The 21278-nt window shown below is 50.9% G+C and overlaps 1 protein-coding gene across 1 annotated transcript; it reads right to left on the minus strand.

Annotated features, from left to right (window-relative positions):
• Nucleotides 1-12125: 12125 nt before the first annotated feature.
• LOC508098 (uncharacterized) lies at nucleotides 12126-21032 on the minus strand. The gene is given in 8 exon segments (NM_001130749.2): nucleotides 12126-12462; nucleotides 13607-13698; nucleotides 14157-14246; nucleotides 16482-16632; nucleotides 17877-17968; nucleotides 18552-18578; nucleotides 18580-18642; nucleotides 20937-21032. Coding segments are annotated over 7 exon segments (708 nt in total). The 5' UTR covers nucleotides 18623-18642; nucleotides 20937-21032; the 3' UTR covers nucleotides 12126-12249.
• Between the last annotated feature and the right edge of the window lie 246 nt (nucleotides 21033-21278).

Here is a 21278-nt window from a genome sequence, read left to right on the forward strand (position 1 = left end):
CCCGCGACGCATGCGCAGCGCGGTCTGCGCGTGTGCACGGCGGGACGGCCGCAGCGCCGCTCGGAAAACGCAGGCAGCTTCCGGCCAGCTCCGCCGGGGGGCCCACGAGGACCGCGCTGCACAGAGAGCGCTGGGAGGGGCCGGGGAACTACTTCTTCTAGGTGCTTTACTAATTTTTTCAGTAGTTAGCACGTGGTTTAAAAATTTTTTTTAAATAAACAGTATGCAGTGAAAAGCCTTCTCACTGTGGGTGTGCTGCTGCTGTTGCTGCTAAGTTGCTTCAGTCGTGTCCGACTCTGTGCAACCCCATAGACGGCAGCCCACCAGTCTCCCCCGTCCCTGGGATTCTCCAGGCAAGAACGCTGGAGTGGGTTGCCATTTCCCTCTCCAATGCATGAAAGTGAAAAGTGAAAGTGTGCCACCGACCAAATTTTCATGCTATAAACAACGTAACACTCAGGTGACAGGTGTAATTATTTGAATATTTATGAATAATTATATTGAATAATTATGAAAGCTTGAACATGTTTTCAGTGTCCTTCCACAGTGTCTTTGTTTATATGTAAATAGAGATATATGTATATACATATGTGCATTATACACACATACATGTGATTATTATTGATATAAATATATATACTATAAATTCGGCACATATATATCTGTAATAGATATAAATATTTTAAAATATAAAATATATTTTCTAAATAAGAAATGTGATGATATAACACAATCTATAATGTGACACAATGTGGTATATACTGTAGCTTAAAATTTATACTTAAGTCATATAAGTACTTCCTTGACAGTAATATAAGGCTTCCCTGGAAGCTCAGTTGGTAAAGAATCCTCCTGCAATGCAGGAAACGCTGGTTCGATTCCTGAGTCAGGAAGATCCGCTGGAGAAGGGATAGGCTACCCTCTCCAGTATTCTTGGGCTTCCCTTGTAGCTCAGCTGGTAAAGAATCCGCCGGCAGTGAAGGAGCCCTGGGTTCAATCCCTGGGTTGGGAAGATCCCCTGGAGAAGGGAACGGCTACCCACTTACTATTCAGCATTGGCTAATGGCTACCCAGTATTCTTGCCTGGAGAATGTCATGGACTGTAGAGTCCATGGGGTCTCAAAGAGCCAGATACGACTGACCGACTATAATACATATATCATGATGACACACAGATTCATATTATATATAATTATATATTTGTACAAATATAATACATATATTTTTATGTTTGCAAAAATACTCATAGTCTCATTTCCTACCTGTTTTATACAAAAGGTGGCAGACTGTACACATTGTTCTATGCCTTAATTCTTTCCTTATCTCGGAGAGCTTTTTACATCAGTACAAAGAGAATTTGCCTACTGTTTTTGAACAGCTGTTTGAATTCTGTTGTCCTGTTGTTGTGACTTGATTTATTTAACCCGTTCCTGACTACTGGGTGGTTGAGTTGTTTTCATCCCTTTGCTACCAGTATTTATGGAAAACTATGAGCTTCAGCAGTTCTGCTGGTGTGTACACCTTCTGGGAAGATTAAATTCCCTGGAGTGGAATTGCTGAGCCACGGTGCAAATGTGTGTGTCATTTTGATAGAGATTTCTAAGCTGCCTTCCATAGACACTTGCATCTCAGACCCCCACCAGCCTGTGTGAGCAAACCTGCATTCTCAGGATAATAGGATGCTTTTTCAGTTTTTCCAAAACTAGGGTTGAGAAATTTTTCATGAGCAAGGTAGAATATTTTTCTGTGTTGAGGAGCCATTTGTATTTAACTAAAGAACATTTATCAGGGCCTCAAGATATGTAGGGAAAGTACAGTGAAACGTGCAATAATTATTTTATGCATTGTGATGTTGATTATGATGATGATGACATAATGGTTAGTATTCTTATCACTGACCTTATACCTGTGACAAAAATTAACTCAAAATGGATCACACACCCAAATGTAAAACCAAAACTAGAAAACTCCAGGAAGAGAACATAAGAGAAAACCTATAACCTGAGATTTGGTGATGACTTTTTAGGTATACACATGCAGTTCACAAACCCCTGGTGTGGGGGATTCCCCAGAAGGGCTCTCCTATGTATTTTATCTGAAAACCTACAATTTGGAGGTCATTTAAGCTCTCTGAGCCTCATTTTGTCCTTCTAAAATAAAAGGACAGCAAGTAAATGTAAGGATTAAAATTCGTAGAGGTGGAAAATCTTTTCTTCCATCTGCTGAGGGTCGCTGGGTGGGTCTGAAAATTAACCAACAAAGACAGATTAACAGGAAAAAAGCTTACAACTTATTTTGATATGTTTTAACTGACACAGGAGCCTTCCTAAGGAAATGAAGACCTAAAGAAACCGACTTGAGTATTTCAAACTAGGTTTGATGAGGCATGGACAGTTGTGGAAGAATATGATAGATTAAGGAATAAGAGCTAAGTGTAGTAAGCTGGCAGAAACTTAGCAAGGCCCGTGTGTTAGTCTTCTTCTTGGAAGTGTTCCTCAGCCTTTACAGATAAGAATGCTCCTTTGCTCCTGGTATAGGGAGGGTACCTCTCCCATTAGGGAATTATGACTTGCTTTACGGAAGAAGGGGGAAGGGGAAGTGAGAGTGAACTTCCTGCTTCTGCTGTTTTCTCAAACTGCTTCACCTTCAATATGCCAGGTGTCATATTTTGGGGTGAGGTATTCTGAACCCCATCATATGTCAAATGATTAAAGTGGTGTCTGAGATCTATACAGGCAGTTTATATGTTGACTACAATTTTATTAGAAGACTCTTGAGAGTCCCTTAGACTGCAAGATCAAACCAGTCAATCCTTCATCGGAGGGACTGACATTGAAGCTGAAGCTCCGATACTTTGGCCACCTGACGCGAAGAGTCGACTCCTTGGGAAAGACCCTGATGCTGGGAAAGACTGAAGGCAGGAGAAGGGGATGACAGAGGATGAGACGGTTGGATGGCATCACTGACTCAATGGACAAGGGTTTGAGCAAACTTTGGGAGATGATGAAGGAGAGGGAAGCCCGGCGTGCTGCGGTCCATGGGGTCTCAAAGAATCGGACATGACTTAGTGACGGAACAATAACAGCAACACAAAAAGTAAGAAATAACAGTGGTTGAGGAAGGAAGGGAGATAAGGGGGCAGCAAGATGGGCATTTCTAACAGGGATCGTTGATTCCTGATTAGAAGTCATCAAAGAGTTAACACAGCTTGGGGTCCAGAGGAAAAATAGGTCAACAACCCAGCTTGGAATGTCCCCGGGAGTCATGCACTAAATGCCAGACCTGATGCAAAGCTCTCTGTTGTGTACATTTCCATCTAATTAAAGAAGCAGACATTTTTCTCAGAATCCACTTGAAACCAGAGAAGGCAATGGCAACCCATTCCAGTACTCTCGCCTGGAAAATCCCATGGACGGAGGAGCCTGGTAGGCTGCAGTCCATGGGGTCGCTAAGAGTTGGACATGACTGAGTGACTTCACTTTCACTTTTCACTTTCATGCACTGGAGAAGGAAATGGCAACTCACTCCAGTGTTCCTGCCTGGAGAATCCCAGGGACGAGGGAGCCTGGTGGGCTGCCGTCTATGGGGTCGCACAGAGTCGGACACGACTGAAGCGACTTAGCAGCAGCAGCAGCCACATGAAACATCCAGAGGTCAGGAGACTCCCACTTCTAAGTCACACACTTGTCTTAAGTGCACGTCAACTTCTTGGAAGTTCGTATCTTGTTCTGGATCTTGTTTTTCTCACTTTTTCTTATTTTCTAGGCTGAAGGTAACTCACGAACATTTTCTTATGCATGGGGGTCTTGTCCAGGGTGCCTGCCAGGGGCACGACACAGAATCAGAGTTAAAAAGCTGTATGTTCAACTTACGGTTGCTGAGGGGAAGGATGGGGGAAAGGGATGGTTAGGGAGTTTGGGACAGACATGTGCACACTGCTGTATTTAAAATGGAGAACGAACAAGGACCTACTGTAAGCATGAGGAATTCTGCCCAGTGGTAAGTGGCAGCCTGGATGCGAGGGGAGTTTCGGGGAGAATGGAAAAATGTGTATCTATGGCTGAGTCCCTTTGCTGTCCACCTGAAACTATCTCAGCATTGTTAATTGGCTATACTCCAATATAAAATAAAAAGTTAAAAAGTTTGTGTTGAATATATTAGCAGCACCTCTTAAAAGATCATAACTAGGAGGTTACACTGTCCTTAATGGTTTTCTAACTCCTTATGTTAAAATCAGAGCAGCAAGAGTAGATACAAGGATATGTGTTCATACATATTTAAGATGTCACAATATGGAATCACCTAAAAACAATGTATGCACATTTTACTCTTGATTTTTATTTGCTGAAAGAGAATATTATTAAGACAAAAAGGAAAAATCATCCCCCCTGAACATGATATTACCCCCGTGGTTCTTGCTGCCATGCAAATACTTTATTTAGTCATCGTATCTTTATACAACTTAAAAAAAAAAAAAACTTTTTGTTTTGTATTGAGGTATAACCAGTTAACAATGTTGTGATAGTTTCAGGTAAACAGTGAAGGGACTCAGCCATATATATATATATATATATATTTACCCATTCTCCCTCAAAGACCCCACCCATCCAGGCTGCCACGTGACATTGAGCAAAGCTTCCTGTGCTATACAGTAGGACTTTGTTGGTTATCCATAAGTTTAACCATAAGAATAAACCATAAGTTTGTTCTCTAAGTCTGAGAGTCTGTGACGTAACTTCATTTATATCATTTCATTTTAGGCTCCACATGTGAGGGATGCCATATGACGTTTCTCCTTCTCTGTCTGATTTCCTTTGCTCAGTATGACGATCTCTAGCTGCATCCATGTTGCTGCAAATTGCAGTATTTCATTCTCTTTAACGGCTAACATTCCATTGTGCTGTGTACAACTCTTATTGTATGTATATATTTTACACTTTACATAACTTACTATGTTGTCTCTTTAAAATGAGTATCCCTAAGATCTAATAAGAGTACATCATGAGAAATGCCGGGCCAGATGAAGCACAAGCTGGAATCAAGATTGCTGGGAGAAATATCAATAACCTCAGATGACACCACCCTTATGGCAGAAAGTGAAGAAGAACTAAAGAGCCTCTTGATGAAAGTGAAGGAGGAGAGTGAAAAAGTTGGCTTAAAGCTCAACATTCAGAAAACAAAGATCATGGCATCCGGTCCCATCACTTCATGGCAAATAGATGGAGAAACAGTGGAAACAGTGGCTGACTTTATTTTTGGGGCTCCAGAATCACTGCAGATGGTGACTGCAGCCATGAAATTAAAAGATGCCTACTCTTTGGAAGAAAAGTTACACCCAACCTAGACAGCATATTAAAAAGCAGAGACATTATTTTGCCAACAAAGGTCCGTCTAGTCAAGGCTATGGTTTTTCCAGTACTCATGTATGGATGTGAGAGTTGGACTATAAAGAAGGCTGAGTGCTGAAAAATTGATTCTTATGAATTGTGGTCTTGAAGACTCTTGAGAGTCCCCTGGACTGCAAGGAGGTCCAACCAGTCCATCCTAAAGGAAATCATTCCTGGGTGTTCATTGGAAGGACTGATGAAGCTGAAACTCCAATCCTTTGGCCACCTGATGTGAAGAGCTGACTTATTTGAAAAGACCCTGATGCTGGGAAAGACTGAAGGCAGGAGGAGAAGGGGACGACAGAGGATGAGATGGTTGGATGGCATCACCGACTCAATGGACATGAGTTTGGGTAAACTCTGGGAGTTGGTGATGGACAGGGAGGCCTGGCGTGCTGTGGCTCATGACGTCACAAAGAGTCAGACACGGCTGAGCAACTGAACTGAACTAAAGATCTAATAAATACCCACATCCATAAAAAAGCTGAAAGTTCAAGTGAATTTTATAACATTCAGCCTACAACATTCAGGGCTCCTTAACCTCAGAGCATTGCTCACTAGAGCCTGGATGACTGGGGGGCCATCCTGTGCATCACAGGCTGTTGGAAGCAGCGTCTTCCGCCTCTACCCACTAATCCCCTGTCCTCAAACTGTGATAAAATGCTGCCAGACACCCTCTGGGGACAGGCAACCACTCCCAGATGAGAAACAGTGGCCAGAGTGATGTGAAGAATGTGTTTTTGTACAGTGTGATCTATCTCCGGCATATCTTTGAACATTTATGAGCCCGAGCACAGACGCAAACATGCACCACATCTGAAGGGCCGTGAGCCGAGTGATGGAGAATGTTGAGCGGACGATAAACATCACCCTGACCTCCAGGGAGGAGGAGGCACAGGAGATGGAATTCAATCATGTGGCAAATGATGAAATCAACCCAGCCTGCATGATGGAACGCTAACAAAGACCTGGGACCCCCATGATGGAACACTAACAAAGACCCGGGACCCCCATGATGAAACACTAACAAAGACCTGGGACCCTCAATGCTTGAATGAGCCTCCCTGGGGACACTCCTGGATGTGCAGGAAGGGGAGGCGCCCCGAGGACCCCAAAGCCCAGTGCATCTCTGCATTTGAGCATCACAGCGACTTCCCTGGTGGTGCCAGGGCTGGGCCTCCCCGCTCCCAGTGCAGGGGGCCCCGGTTCCATCCCCGGTCAAGGAACTAGATCCCACATGCTGCAACTAAGAGTTTGCCTGCTGCAACTTAGGCCAGGCACAGCTAAATGAATAAAAATAGCTATTAATGTATATATCCACATATATAACATCACACTGTGAGCACGGCGCTTTCCTGAATTCTGTGAGCCCCTCTAGTGAATAACAGAACTCCGAGGGAATTGAGGAATCCCAAATTTGTGGCCAAATGATCAGAAGAGTGGGCAGCCTGGGAACCCGCAGAACACTTGTCTGGTGTCTAAAGAGAGGGCAGTCTTGTGTACCCCCCACCAAGTTAGGTATATAGACCCCAAATTCTGTGACAGAAACTGGGACAAGGCAGGTGAATGAGAGCGAAACCCACAAAGACTTATTAGCATGTGTCTTGTAGAGTGTGAGACACACGGAAGCACCCAGAGATGAGTGACTCAAAGAGGGGTCAGAATTTGCAGTCTACGTACCTAACTTGTGGGCTTTCTGCTGGCTGAGACATTAAAGAATCTCTCCCGCTGGCTGGGGAGGCTGGAGACTGTTGCACAGGTCTGTGCTGTGTATCAGCTTCAGGTGTACAGCGAAGGGACTCAGTCAGACAGATATACGAATCCGCTCTCAGAAAGGCCATTTTGATACCTGGCAAAAAGGTGGCAAACATGAGTTCATTTTTCCCTCACGGGGACACAGCAAACACAGGTTCCCAGGGGGCTGTGAAAGGAGTCACTTCCCGGCCCCCCGGGGGAGAGGAGCCAGGCAGGTCCGGCAGGATGGAGACCTTCGAGCACGGCGCTCATCTCCCCTTCTCGCCTCATTACTCCCGAAAGCAGAGCGACATCATTTCCAAAAGCCCTCGAGGATTTCCCCAGTCGTGACTTTACATTCATCTCAGGAGGCCGTGCCTCTAGGTGACTTTAAACCCTGGACTGAGTACCACTGTGTACCGGATGGCATTTCTGAAACCAGAAGTCCACGTTTATTATTTTAAAAATACACACTTGGCAGCCGATGCCTGATGGAGGGTTTGCACCCCTTCCCCTCCCCCATCCTGTTCTCTGCCCCTCAGGGGGTTCAGCTCAAGGATTCAGGGTCTCGCTTTGGGTGACTGCAACTGGAAAATCTCCAGCAGGAGTTAGAAACCAGCCTCAGTTCCTTCCCCTTCAATCCCTTTCCTGCCCCTTCCCGGCTTGGGAACAGAAACAGCGGGGAGCTGCACACACACACCTGCACCTCTCCCCCACCCCCCGCTGCAAGCCCCCGGGGGCATGTCAGAGGAGCCTCTGCTTCTTTTATACATACTTGCAAAAGTGAAAAATTCTTACTGCGTACGTGTCACTCGGGCTTCGCCTGTGGCGCAGGGGTAAATATGCTCGCTATTGCAGGAGACGCGGGTTCGATCCCCGGGTGGGGGAGATCCCCTGGAGGCGGGCGTGGCAACCCGCTCCAGTATTCCTGCCTGGAGAATCCCACGGACAGAGGAGCCTGGCGGGCTACTGTCCACGGGGTCGCACAGAGTGGGACAGGACTGAGCGACTAAACGACAATTTTATTGTTCTTAGCCGGTGAGGGTCAGAAGACCTCTCCCGCCACCCGCTCTCCGGGGGGCGGGTCTCAGATCCCCTGCTGTGGCCCCGGCCGTGAGCCCCGCGCTGCCCGCCAGCCGGGAAGACGCAGCCGCGAGGGCCCCTCGGCGCCGGCCCGCTAGGTGGCAGCAGGCCTCCGCGGGAGCCCAGGCCGCCCGTGCGCCCGGCCCGGCCGAGAACCGCGGGCCTTCCCGGGAGACCACCCCGCGCGCCCGCCCAGCCGGTCGGCCCCTCCCAGGCTCCCGGGCAGCGCCCCCTCGAGACCACCCCGCACCCGCACACCCGCTCCCAGGGCGCCCCCTCGCCTTCCCTCTGCGCCTGCAGCGCCACCCCCTGCAGCCCCGGCCCCCTCCGCCCCCCAGCCGTGAGCACCGCCCCCTACCCTTCAGAACCGCAGCGGGGGACTGACCCCGCCCCCCCAACCCGGCTGAGACCCGGCGCTGGTGCCCGGGGGCACGGAGTCGGGGAGGGGGGGCGGTTGGCGCAGTGCTGGCCCTGGCATCCCGCGTGGGGCGGGGGTCCTAAAAACGTGCCTGGGGACCACCAGGACAAAAGCGCGGAAGGAGCGGCTCACGACCCCCGCACCCAACCCGGGTCCACACGGGTACTCGGATCGAGCGGTTAAAACAGTGGCTGAAACAAATTTGTTGTTCTCAGGGTTGGAGGACTGGAAATTCTGGCCTCACACCCACTTTGTGAGCCAGCCTTCCGGCATCACTGTTTCCCTGGCGGGGGTTCCACCTGGGCCCCGCCAGTGCCCTTTCCCCATCTGGCCCACCGCCCCGCCCCCCCCCCCCCCCGCCCCGGGCCCAGGTCTTCCAGGAGATGGCAAGTGGGGTTCACAGGGAAGAACCGTGTTATAGTTCAGAGCCACGAAGACCCAGGGGCCTGGATGCCCGGGGCGGGGGTGGCACTGGGGTCTGGGGGCCCACCCCGCACAATCTTCAGATACACAGAGACCCCCCAGGCACGCGGTGACCCCTCTCCCAAATACCCACACACTCACTGCTGCTCACAATGGCCTACTCTCAAACCCCCAAGATGGTGGCAACTGAGACGCTCTTGAGATGGGCACACAGTTGTCGAAACACACCCCGCCTGGCCTGTCTGTTAAGCATGGTCCTTACCCTTAAGGATGGTCTCTGGTCAGACCTTAATTAAATGGACTCCCAGGACAAAAGATGAGAAATAATGTAAGCATTTGGGTAGCTGGCACTTTGGGACTATTATGAATGGGCCTGTTATGAACATTCTTTATACACATGCATGTATGTATGTAAAGTTTATATATACATACATATATGTATATATATGATTCATTGGAAACACTGATGCTGAAGCTGAAAGTCCAATACTTTGGCCCCCTGATATGAAGAACTGACTCATTTGAAAAGACTCTGATGCCGGGAAAGATTGAAGGCGGTAGGAGAAGGGGATGACAGAGGATGAGATGGTTGGATGGACCGACTCCATGGACATGAGTTTGAGTAAACTCTGGGAGTTGGTGGTGGACAGGGAGGCCCGGTGTGCTGCAGTCCGTAGGGTCGCGAAGAGTCAGACGCGACTGAACTGAACTGATATATATATATGAGTTAACCTCTATTTTTGCAGGCAAATTCTTTACTGTCTGAAACACAAGGGAAGCCTATATATACTGGCAGGCTGCAGTCCATAGGGTCGCAAAGAGCAGACACTACTGAAGCAGCAGCACACATATATATGAGTTAATTTTTGTTTTTGTTTTATGGAAGTATAGTGGATTTATGATGTATTAGTTTCTGGTGCACAGCAAAGTGATTCAGATAGAAATATATATGATTTTTCATTACAGGATATTAGATAGAGCTCCCTGGGCTATGCCACAGGACCTTATGTATTTTTGTATATAGCAGTTTGTATCTCCTAATACAGAATGCTTAATTTATCCCTTCCCCAACCCCTTTCCCTTTTGGTAATTATAAGTTTGTTTTCTATGTCTGTGCATCTGTTTCTGTTTCCTAAGTTCATTTGTATGAAATTCCATCTATAAGTTATATCATAAGGTATTTGTCTTTCTCTGACTTCACTCAATATGATCATCTCTAGATCCATCCATGTGGCTGCAAATGGCATAATTTCATTCTTTTTGATGGCTGAGTAATATTCTGTTGTATGTATGCACCGCATCTTCTTCATCCATTCATCTGCTGATGGGCACTTCAGTTGCTTCTATGTCTTGCTATTGTAAACAGTGCTGCTCTGAACATAGGGGTGCATGTATCTTTTCCAAGTAGTGTTTTCTTCAGATATATGCCTGGGAGTGAGATTGCTGGATCATATGATAGCTTTATTTTTAGTTTGTAAGGAACCTCCACACTGTTCTCTAGAGTGGCTGCACCAGTTTATATTCCCACCAATAGTGTAGGAGGTGCCATGAAACATTTTTGTACATACCCTCTGTTAGCTTAATATGCATTTGTATTGGGAATATACCCAAGAACGGGGTTGTTGGGGTCGGACATGCATATGTGCAGTTATGCCGGCCACCAGTTTTCTCTTCTAAAGAGCAGCACCAATCTACACTTCCGCAACAATGTGTGAGAGTTCTAGGAGTTTCACTGCCTCACCAACCCTCATGTTTTTCCTTTAGTCAGTCTGAGGGATATGTGCTTGTACCCCTGAAATCTGGTTTTTGGAAAGCAAAACTTTTGAAAGACATTTCTCAAGCTGAATAGATTATAAATATCAGCAAAATTAAAACTGCAAAAAATAGAAGATAGAGAAAGAGAGAGAGACTTTTTTTGTTTTAATGAATCCACCTTGTTATGACTTGGGATTCTTGTGAAATGCATGTATTATCTTACAGAGAAAACTCACTCTATAGTCTTCTAAATTGTTGAGGTGCTGAAGCTCACGGGTGATCATTTTACTTCTCAGAAATGAGTGGGTACTTTCCTATATAACAGAGGGCTGGAAACTGGTGATAATCTTAAAACGAGCCAGCACCAAAGAACTGTCATAAATATCTCATAAGCCGTAAAGTCACCAATACCTGCATAGAATGAGGAACTGGAAAAGATTCGGATTGAGTCAACAACAGAAAAGCCCTGGAAGAAGCGCACTGCAGGGGAGTAAACAGCCAGGGCAAAGGCCCGGAGTCAGGGTTTTTGTTGCTTGCCACCGAAGGAGTCTGATACAAAGGATGGTTGTTGTTGTTTAGCTGCTGAGTCCTGTTGACACAGACTCTGGAGTCAGCCTCCCTGGATTTGAATCCTGGCTTGGATGATCTGTGTGACCTGAAGCAAGTGACGGGCACTCTGTGCCTCTGTTCTCTTATCTCAGAAAGAGACAGAATAACAGAACTGGCCACATGGTCGTGAGCATTAAGGGGATCAAAATGTGTAAAGACACTGGCTTGCGGCCTACCGCATGGTCAATGCCCAAGAAAAGTTCCTCATTCTAATTATCTGCATAAAAAGGGAGGAGATTCTGGTCAATGGAGGAGAGATACAGAATTGAAGAATACATTTATTCACTTGGGTGTTCATCACAACACGTGCTGGGGATAAATTAACATAACACACCCAGTCGGAGGTGAACACATTATCCATTCTCCTTTGCTATAGTGATAGAAGCTATTGGATGGCACATGATTGCCCGGCTAAGGACTACAGTTCCCGGCATCCCTTGCAACTAGATGTCACCATGTGACCGTCTCTGGCCAATGAGCTGTGAGGAAAAGTGATCTGGGCTTCTTGTAGGAGTCACCCTTTGAAGGACTGAAGCATGTCTTCCTCTCTCCTCATCCCCCTACTTGCCCCGAACCAGAATGTGGACTGGGTGTCGGGGTGAGCCCTCTCCAGCCACGTGGCACAGAGCTCCGAGGTCAAAGGACCCTGGCTGCCCAACTCCACAGAGCTGCACCGCCCCGGTCCTGGGAGTTTCACACACAGACCACACACAGCCTTGAGAGAGACAGCAAGTTGGGTTTATTGAAGCCGCTGTATTGGGGGATTTTACACTACGGTAGCCCAGCATGCATGATTCGGGGGCGCGCGGTCAGGAGCGGAAAGCGGAGGGCCCTCAGCATTTAGGAAGCAGTGACGAAGCTGAGGCAGCACAGGGGGCACTCGCACACCTTGACCTCGCGGAACTCCAGCACAGGCATAGGAACGACGGTGCAATTCGGGTCCGATTTCGAACCGTCAGGAGCCGCCTGGGGCTCGGGCTCGGGCTCCGGCTCGGGCTCGGGCTCAGGCTCAGCGTCATCCGGTTCCAGGTAGTAGCTGAAGCAGACACTCGGCTGGAAGGAAAGAGAACAAAGAAACAAGAGGGGAATGTCAGTGTCACACTAGTGACATTTTGGGGTCTTGTCATTCCTTGCAGAGTGTGTGTGTGTGGGGGCATCCTGTGCTTTGCAGAATCTTGAGTACCATCAATATTATATCTAAATATATATTTTAAAAAACATGCAAATAGAATATGTGGCAACACTCGGTGAATTTTGATAATCTTTGTACTGTTTTTTAAAAAATCTTGGATTCTCACATTAATTCCTAATACGAAAACTTCTTTAAGAGTAGTACTAGTCACACTAGTAGGTAAGACATTCTCGCAGGCAATCTGACCCAGGGCCTCCCCTGACCTCTCCCCAAGGGCCTCCTGGTTCTCACCAGGGTCTCTCCAGCCTCCCCTCCTGCCTGTTAAGAAGACCCAGAGACAGAGCAGACGCCTCATTGGCCAAGGGTGAGTCACGTGCCCAGCCCAGGCCCAATCACTGGGAATCTTGGCACTGCCGGCTCTGATTGGTCAGGGACGTAGGCTCTGATTGGTTAGGGACGTACCTGGAGCTGGTCTGAGGATGGGATCAAATCCATCCAAAGTGCGTGGGGACAGGAGCGCCCCCCAGAAAAGTCAAGGGGGTTAGTAGAAGGAGGACTGGTACCCAGGTAGACAAGGCCATGCTTGCCTCCGCAGGAAGGACCGTTCCCTAATTCATTTCTTCATTTAATCAGCCCGAGTGTATACAGTGGCTGACACTGGTTACATCTGATCTAGACAGGGGATATGTCACTGAACAACTTCTCTAGGAGGGGAGACAGATGATGAACACACAGATTCAAGGTATGTTCTTAGGTAGCAATAATTATCTGATGAAAATTCAGCATGGCAGGGGGTTAGAGAGAAATGGTGCAAAAGTGAGCAAGGGAGGCTTCGTGGAGGAGGTGGCATTGGAGCCGAGATTGGAATTTAGGAAACAGAAGGAAGGCAGGAAAGAGGGCAACACCCCCCAGAGGATGGTGGCCATATCCTGGGGGGGGGGGGGGCATGGACAAGGGGCACCCAGCCACCCAAGGGTCTCTGCTGCACAGAGGAAGTGGTAGATGTGCCTGACCTCTCATAACCTAGGGGATCTCAGGTCAAAGAAAGGAAACAAGCAGGCTTACTATGGGACAGAACGGCAGGACCTTGAAAGACAGTCTTCCCTTCATTCCTCTGGGCTTCTTCTTAGGCTCATCAGGGTTCTCAGAAAGCAGAGCTGTGTGGGGGGGAGGAAAGAGGTGTGAGACCATCTTGCCTGCTGGGGCTTGAGAAACTCAGTATCTTCATCATCATGAAACCAGTGACAAAAGCTAACACGTACTGAGTGCTTGCCATGTCCAGGCGCTCATGTACTTTACATGTATTAGCTTAACTGATTGCTCATAATGACTCTCTGAGACGGACACTATCATTGTCCCGCTTTAGAGATGAGGAAACTGAGGCAGAGAGGTGAGGACCCTGCTGCAGGCTGCAGACTCTGAGCAGAGGAGTGACAGACAGCCTGACACGAGGTGATGTCAGTGACTTCATCCTGTGTGTCCTCAGGGCCCCCTCCACAGGGGGAGACGCCTGCGTGGGACTGAGCCAGTCTCCAGAGTCAACCCCTCCTCATCACCTTGCCCTAGACCCTCCCATTCCCACCTGCCTATACTTTCCACCCCACGTGGGTCTCACCTCCTTTCTCCGGAGGCTTGGTCTGCACCTCCTCGGCTTCCTTGTCCTCGATGGTGCTCAGAGGCAGCATCATGACGCGGCAGGCCCTCCCTAGAGACAGGAGACAGCGCAGTTAATGCCTGGGCTGTGGAGCCGGGGGGCCTGGGTGTGGCTCTCAGAGCTCGGGTGGACTCAGACAGCTCCATCCCTTCCCAGGTCTCCAGGTCCCCAGCATCCAAGGGGACGTGCTGGCAACGGCTCCTGCTGGTTTCCTCCAAGGCCCAGGGTGTGATCTGGGGAGAGCGGTTGTCATGGCGCCTGACAAGGACAAGGGCAGGGCTCGTGGTACCTGGGGCTCACCCCCCTTTAAAACTAGAACAACTGTGACACCAAGTGCTGGGACCGGGAAGCTGCAGCTCGGCTAACTGGGTATCCAAAGGGCCTCTGGAGGCTGGCATACAGCAGGCACTCAGTAAGTGCACTCGTGGAGCAGTCTCAGTGCTGTCTTTCAGCTCCGTCCCAGGGCTACCAGGCAGCCTGCCCAAGGGGTTCAAACAGGCCCTCCCCTCCTGTCCTGGGCCCCTCCAGGTACAGGAGGCATCAGTCCTGCTCTCAGGACCATGGTGAGGGGAGGGGCCGGGCCCTAGACCTCCCAGCACAGCCCTGGGGCGGGGCCAGCCCTGCAGGAAGGGGGCTTGGCACAGGCTCAGTGTGGGGACCCCACCTCTGCCCCAGCATCACCCTGGGCAGGACTTAGGCTGTGTGTCTGGGGAGTGGACTTGGGGGAATTCCAGCCTGCTAGTCACTAACTGGGGATCTCAAGGATCAAGTTTGCCAGATTTAACAACTACATCACAACAAATACACAGCACACTGAGATGTGACTTTCATACACACGGGTCATATTGCACTGTAACAAGTCCCAAACACTGCATGGTAAGTATCTACCTAAAATCATTTATTTAATATACTAACCTATGTTTACGTATATATCCCTGGAGATACTTGGGACATACTTATGGCCAAAGGTAATTCATTATTTGCCTGAAATTCAAATGTAAGTAACCCTCCTACATTTTGGATGGCACGGAGATCAAACCAATCAATCTTAAAGGAAATCAATCCTGAATATTCATTGGAAGGATTGATGCTGAAGCTGAAGCTCCAATATTTGGCCACCTGATGAGAAGAACTGACTCATTAGAAAAGACCCTGATGCTGGGAAAGACTGAAAGTAGGAAAGGAAGGGGACGACAGAGGATGAGATGGTTGGATGGCATCACCCACTGGATGGACATGAGTTTTGAGCAAGCTCCAGGAGTTGGTGATGGACAGGGAGGCCTGGCGTGCTGCAGTCCTTGCAAAGAGTCGGACAGGACTGAGCAGCTGAACTAAACTGATCCTGCGTTTTACCTGATAAGCTCTAATTCAGGGGTTATTAACTCTTGTTATGTCAATTCTCCCTTCCAGAAAAAAATGAGTAAAATTAATTATTAAACATGAAGCTTAAATATGGCTAAATTGACACATATTCAGAACACATTATCTGGAAACAAAATCAACACCTCTGCCTTCTTTAAACCTTCTTTAAACATTTTAAAGAAACATAAGATGCAATCAGAGACCCTCACATATAATCCCGCAAAGAAAAGATGCATCAGTTTCGGGGAACTCTCTCTGGCGGACTCCCAGGCCCACCCTCAGCTTCGCCCGGGCCCCTCCCCCAGAGGCTGACCCTCAAAATCTCGCGCCCCAAACGTGCTCCCAGCCCCCACCCACAGCCACACAGGCGCACAGAACCACTGGAGGCGCAAAAGCTGTTTTCCACGCGCCCTTCTCATCAGCGAACTTCTCATGCGTCTTCCGTGAAACCCCAAACACATCCATAGGGCCTCCTGCCTCCTGCAAACTGCCCTCTGGACTCCCCATAAAGTCGTTAGCCTATGTTTCATTCTGCACTCGCTAGCTGACCCCTGACACCCCGCGGGCCTCCCAGGTTGGGAGCAGCCCCCGGACCTCCGCCTCCCCCATCAAACGGCAAAGTCCCCGGGTCCGCCCCTCCCGCCCCCAAAAGCTGGGAACTAGGACCCGGGCCCCCCTCCGCCTGTCCTGGAGGGGGTCCCCGCCATCCCCGCCTCCGGACACCCAACTCCGCGGGGCACCCACTCCTCTGTCCCCTCCAGGATTCGCTCCCCACAGTGGCCCCAGAAATCCTGGGGCCCGGAGTCCCCGCGCGGCTCGGAAGGGTCCGAGGCCTCCCGCCGCCCTCGGGGAGCCCCCACCGCGCCCTCCCCGCGGAGATCCCCCTCCGCCCTCCCGCCGCCCCCCGCCCCGAACTGCTCCAACCTTGATGGCCGGACCCTTCGGAGCTGCGGCCGCGGGAGCGACCTGCGGCCCCGGCCTCGGGCTCGGTCTCGATGTCCGGGCTGGAGCGCGCCGGCTTGCTCACCGCTTGTCCTGGGGGCGCGGGCAGGGCTGGATCCGAAGTCCAGGGCACCTGCGGGTGAACTCGCAGGAATGAAGAGCGCCGAGCGGCTCCGCATCACTCACGACGCCCCACCTCCACCCCCAACACAAGCGGGTGGTTAACAGCGTGCCTGCCGCCAGCACGGGCGTGCTGGCTTCACTTTTATTTTGGGGGGAGGGTCCCGGGCCTCCTCCTCCTCACCGCTTAGAGAAACTGATACAGAGGGTGGCCTTGGGCGGCTTTAGGTGGAGGAGACTCAGTTGTGCAGGTAGCAAGGTAAGCAGTGGCTCTTAAACTTGTTACTCAGATACGAAGAAACACAGGCCCCACACGTAGAAACATGTATGTCTCATATGTGCTGGACCCAAACAGCAAGTATCCACCCCGTGCATCAGAGTCACAAGAGTTTAAGAGTTTCCCTCCTTTTTCTAAGCATTCTCACACCTTCTCCTGAACTGATGCCAGCCTGCATCTATTCGAAGCACCGTCATTCACCACTGTCGTGGAAAGTGTCATGGCAAATTGCATAGCCTTTCTGGATCATCCAGTCTGCGTCTCAGCTGCTGGATTTTACATGAAAACAGCCCTGACTCTACCTAAGGTTGGGGGTGGATGTGCCAAGAAACCCTTATTCACACAAACAAGCTGTGGGCTGAATGACCGTAGTCTGCCCACCGTTGACCTAGGGAAATTTTTGTGCTAGCTCCTGCTGGAAAAACAAGGGTGTTGTAGAAGGAGGACTGGTAGCCAGGTGGACAAGACCACAGCTGCCTTCGCAGGAGGGACCGTTCCCTGACTTATTCCCTCATTTAATCAGCCCGAGAGATTGCGTGCCTGGCGCTGGTTACATCTGTGCTAGGCAGAGGGGATATGTCATTGAACAACAGAAGAGGCTCTTGACCCCACAAAACTACTCTAGTAGGGGAGAGAGATGGTTGAAAAATAGGTACAAGGTATGCTGTCAATAATTACTCTGAAGAAAATTCAGGAAGGCAAGGGGCTGGAGAGGAACGGGGTGAAAGGGAGAAAGGGAGGCCTCATGGAGGAGGTGACATTGGAGCAGAAGTTGGAATTAGCAAGGAGGAGGCAGGAAAGAGGGCAGCACCCTCAAGGAAAACCATCCCGCCCCACAGGCTGGGGCCACATCCAGGACAAGGCAGGGGCAAGGGCCACCTGGGCACCCAAGGGTCTCTGGTGAGCAGAGAGGGTGGCAAATCTGCGTGATCGCTCAGCCAGGGGCCTCCGGTGAAAAGGGAGGGAGCAAACAGGCTTACCGCCGGGCAGAACGGCAGGACTCTGAAGGACACCGTTCCCTTCATTTTCTTGGACTTCTTCGGCAGAACATCAGGCTTCTTAGAAAAGAAGCCTGAGGGAGGAGGAAAGAGTCATGAGACCATCTGACCCTCTGAGGCTTGAGAAACTTGGTGATAATAGTCTTCATCATGAAACCCGTAACGGAGCTAATACGTGTGGAGTGTGTTCCAAACGTGCTTTTAAGTATTGTACACGCATTCGTTTATGTGGTTCTTCATAATAACTCTCTGAGATGGGTATTATCATCAACCCACTTTAGAGATGAGCGGACTGAGGTACAGAGAGGTAGGGACACTTGTTGGAGGTCACCTAGGAGTGAGTGAGACCTTCATTCAGTTGTAACCCAAAGGCCCCCAGGGAACAGACAGGAAGTGTCAGGGAGGGAAGGGTCTGGGGTAAGAAAACAGGGGTGTCCAGGCCACAAAAAGGGGCCCAAACGGGCTCAGCTCCCAGGAGCTCCCAGCGGGCCGTGATGGGACCCGCTGACGGGAGGTGATGTCAGGGAGGTTGTATCCTGGGTGTCCCTGCCCGGAAGAGCCAGTGGAGACATTTGGTGACAGGGCCAATCTTCAGGATCATTGCTTTGCCCTGGAGACCTCCCCACTCCCGCCTGCCCACAGTTTTCCGGGTCTCACCTCCTTTCTTCGGCGGCTTGGTCTTCACCGGGCTCGGTCTCCTGGCTCTCGATGGTGCTCAGAGGCAGCATGGTGACTCCACAGGTGCTCCCTACGGACAGGACACACAGCAGTTAGTGCCTGGGCGGTGGAGCCGAGGGGCCCGGGTGTGGCTCTCAGAGGTCAGGTGGACTCAGACAGCTCCATCCCCTCCCCAAGTCCTCAGGTCCCCAACAGCTGAACGGACATGTTGGCAATGCCACCCGCATAGAGTTGCTTCAAGGTCCAGTGTGTGATTTGGGGAGTGTGTGGCATGGTGTCTGGCAAGGGAAAGGGCAGGGTCCGTGGGTTTATGATCCTTTAAGAAACACAAGAAATATGACACGAAGTGCCAGGACCCTGGATGTGCAGCTCAGCAAACTAGTACAGAAAGGGCCTCTGGAGGCTGGCATACAGCAGGCACTCAGTAAGCGCACCCGTGGAGCAGTCCCAGGGCTGTCTTTCAGCTCCGTCCCAGGGCTCCCAGGCAGCCTGCCCAAGGGGTTCAGACAGGCCCCCCCTCTCCTGTCCTCGGCCCCTCCAGGTACACGAGGCTTCAGTCTCACCCTCAGGTCGGCGGTGAGGGGAGGGGCCGGCCGCAGACCCCCCAGCACAGCCCTGGGGTGGGGCCAGGCCTACAGGGAGGGGGCTCGGCACAGGCTCAGTGTGGGCTCCTCACCTCCGCCCCAGCATCACCCTGGGCAGGACGTGGCCAGTGTGTCTTGGGTGAGAACTGGGGGATTCCAGCCTGCCAGTCACTAGCTGGGGATCTCAACGATCAAGTTGGCCACGTTTTAACAACAGCAATGTTATAATAAATACACAGTAAATGGAGATTTGAATTTCAGATACACGAATCAAGTTTTAGTTTAAGTAGTCTTTTTAAACACTGTGTGGGTCATATCTACATTTAAAAAAAATTATTAAAAATGTATTAGATTATCTTTACAGATGGGCTCCCAGGAAATATTTGTGACACATTTATACTAAAATGTAATTCAGTATCTGTCTGAAGTTTGAATTTAAGAAAGCAGCCTGCATTTTAACCTGGCAGGCCCGGATTCTGGGTTTTTTAACCTCTTGGGCTGTCAGCTTTCCCCTCCATGAAAATTAAGACTATAAATGATTAAACATGAGGATCAAATATGCTTAAAAACATACTGAGCACACATTATCTGGTAACCTAGCGTCAAACCTCTTCCTCTAAGCCTTTTTCGAAGAGGCATGAGACCCATCGCAGACCCTCACGCATAATCCTGCAAATACAGGGTGCGTCAAACAGCGCGGGACCCGCAGGCCAGATACGCACACGCTCACACACACACAGTCAGTGGAAACACACGTTTTCAGATGCAGACTGCGGGAACCAGGGCCTAATGACGCAAACACACCTGCAGACAAGCCCAGGGAAATTCAGAGACCCCACCACGCAGGCGGGCAGGCCTGCCGCTCAGTGCTGAGCACCCTCCTCACAGGCAGTCCTGATCTCTCTCACACACTCTCACACACACACACACGCACACACACACACCCTCCAGACAGGCACAGAGGCAGACCCACAGGCTGGAGTGACCCCCCACCCTCGCCAGTACACTTTCCCTCTGGGGGACCCCAGACCCACCCTCAGCCTCCCCCGGCCCCTCCCCCAGAGGCTGCCCCTCAAAACCGCGCGCCCCAAACGTGCTCCCAGCCCCCACCCGCAGCCACGCAGGCGCACAGAACCACTGGAGGCGCAAAAGCTGTTTTCCACGCGCACTCCTCATCTGTGAACCTTGCTCTGCGCCCTTAGTGAACCCCAAACTCACCCAGAGGGTCTCCCCGGCTCCCCACCCATCACACCGCCCTCTGGATCCCCCCAGAATCATGTTCCCATCTTCTGTGTGGCCAGTTCCTTACCTGAGCCCGATACCGACTGCCCTCTCTGGTGTGCAGAGCAAACCTGTGCCTCCCGCCTCCTCCAGCAAACTGCGAAGTCCCGGGTCCGCCCTCCCGCCCCCCAAAACCTGGGGACCAGGACCCGGGCTCCCCGCCGCCTGCCCTGGAGGGGACCCCTGCCATCCCCGCCTCCGGACACCCCAGCCTCCTCTGTCGCCTTCAGTTTTCGTTTCTCCCAGTGACCAGTGAAATCTTTAGACCTGGAGTCTCCCCGAGGTGGAAGGGATCCGAGGGTCTCCATCGCCTCCAGGGGAAAACTTGGATTTCTCCAGGGCCCCCACCGCCCGCGCCCTGGGGTCTCGGGGCCCCCAGGCGGCAGCCCCCGCTCCCGCACCTCCTCCCGGGGCGCCCCCGCCCTGCTCGCGGGGACCCCCGGCCCGCGCCCCCGCCCTGCGGGCGCAGACCCCGCGGAGCGGCGGCCGCGGGACTGACCTCGGGACCGCTTCGGTCTGGGCGGCTGGGCAGGGCAGGCGGGCTGGTTCCGCGAGCGTCCTTGGTGCCTGAGCAGAGCCGGCTCCGGAGGCGCTCGGGGACGCGGTGGACAAACGCGCGCTTATGTACAGGCTGAGCCGCTCGGCGACTCGCGCAACCCCCAAGCCCGCCCCCAAGGCCGAGTCAGGTGGTTCAAACCGCCTCTGACACCAGCACAGGCGTCAGAGGTTCGCGGCAACTTGGTTATTAGGGGGGAGGGTCGGGGGCCTCTTGTTTTCGTTGCTTCGAGAAACCGATATAGGAGGTCATGATGGGCAGGTCTTAAGGGGACGAGAATGACCT

Source organism: Bos taurus, chromosome 18 (genome assembly GCF_002263795.3).
Source record: "Bos taurus isolate L1 Dominette 01449 registration number 42190680 breed Hereford chromosome 18, ARS-UCD2.0, whole genome shotgun sequence".
NCBI classification, from domain to species: Eukaryota; Metazoa; Chordata; class Mammalia; order Artiodactyla; family Bovidae; genus Bos; species Bos taurus.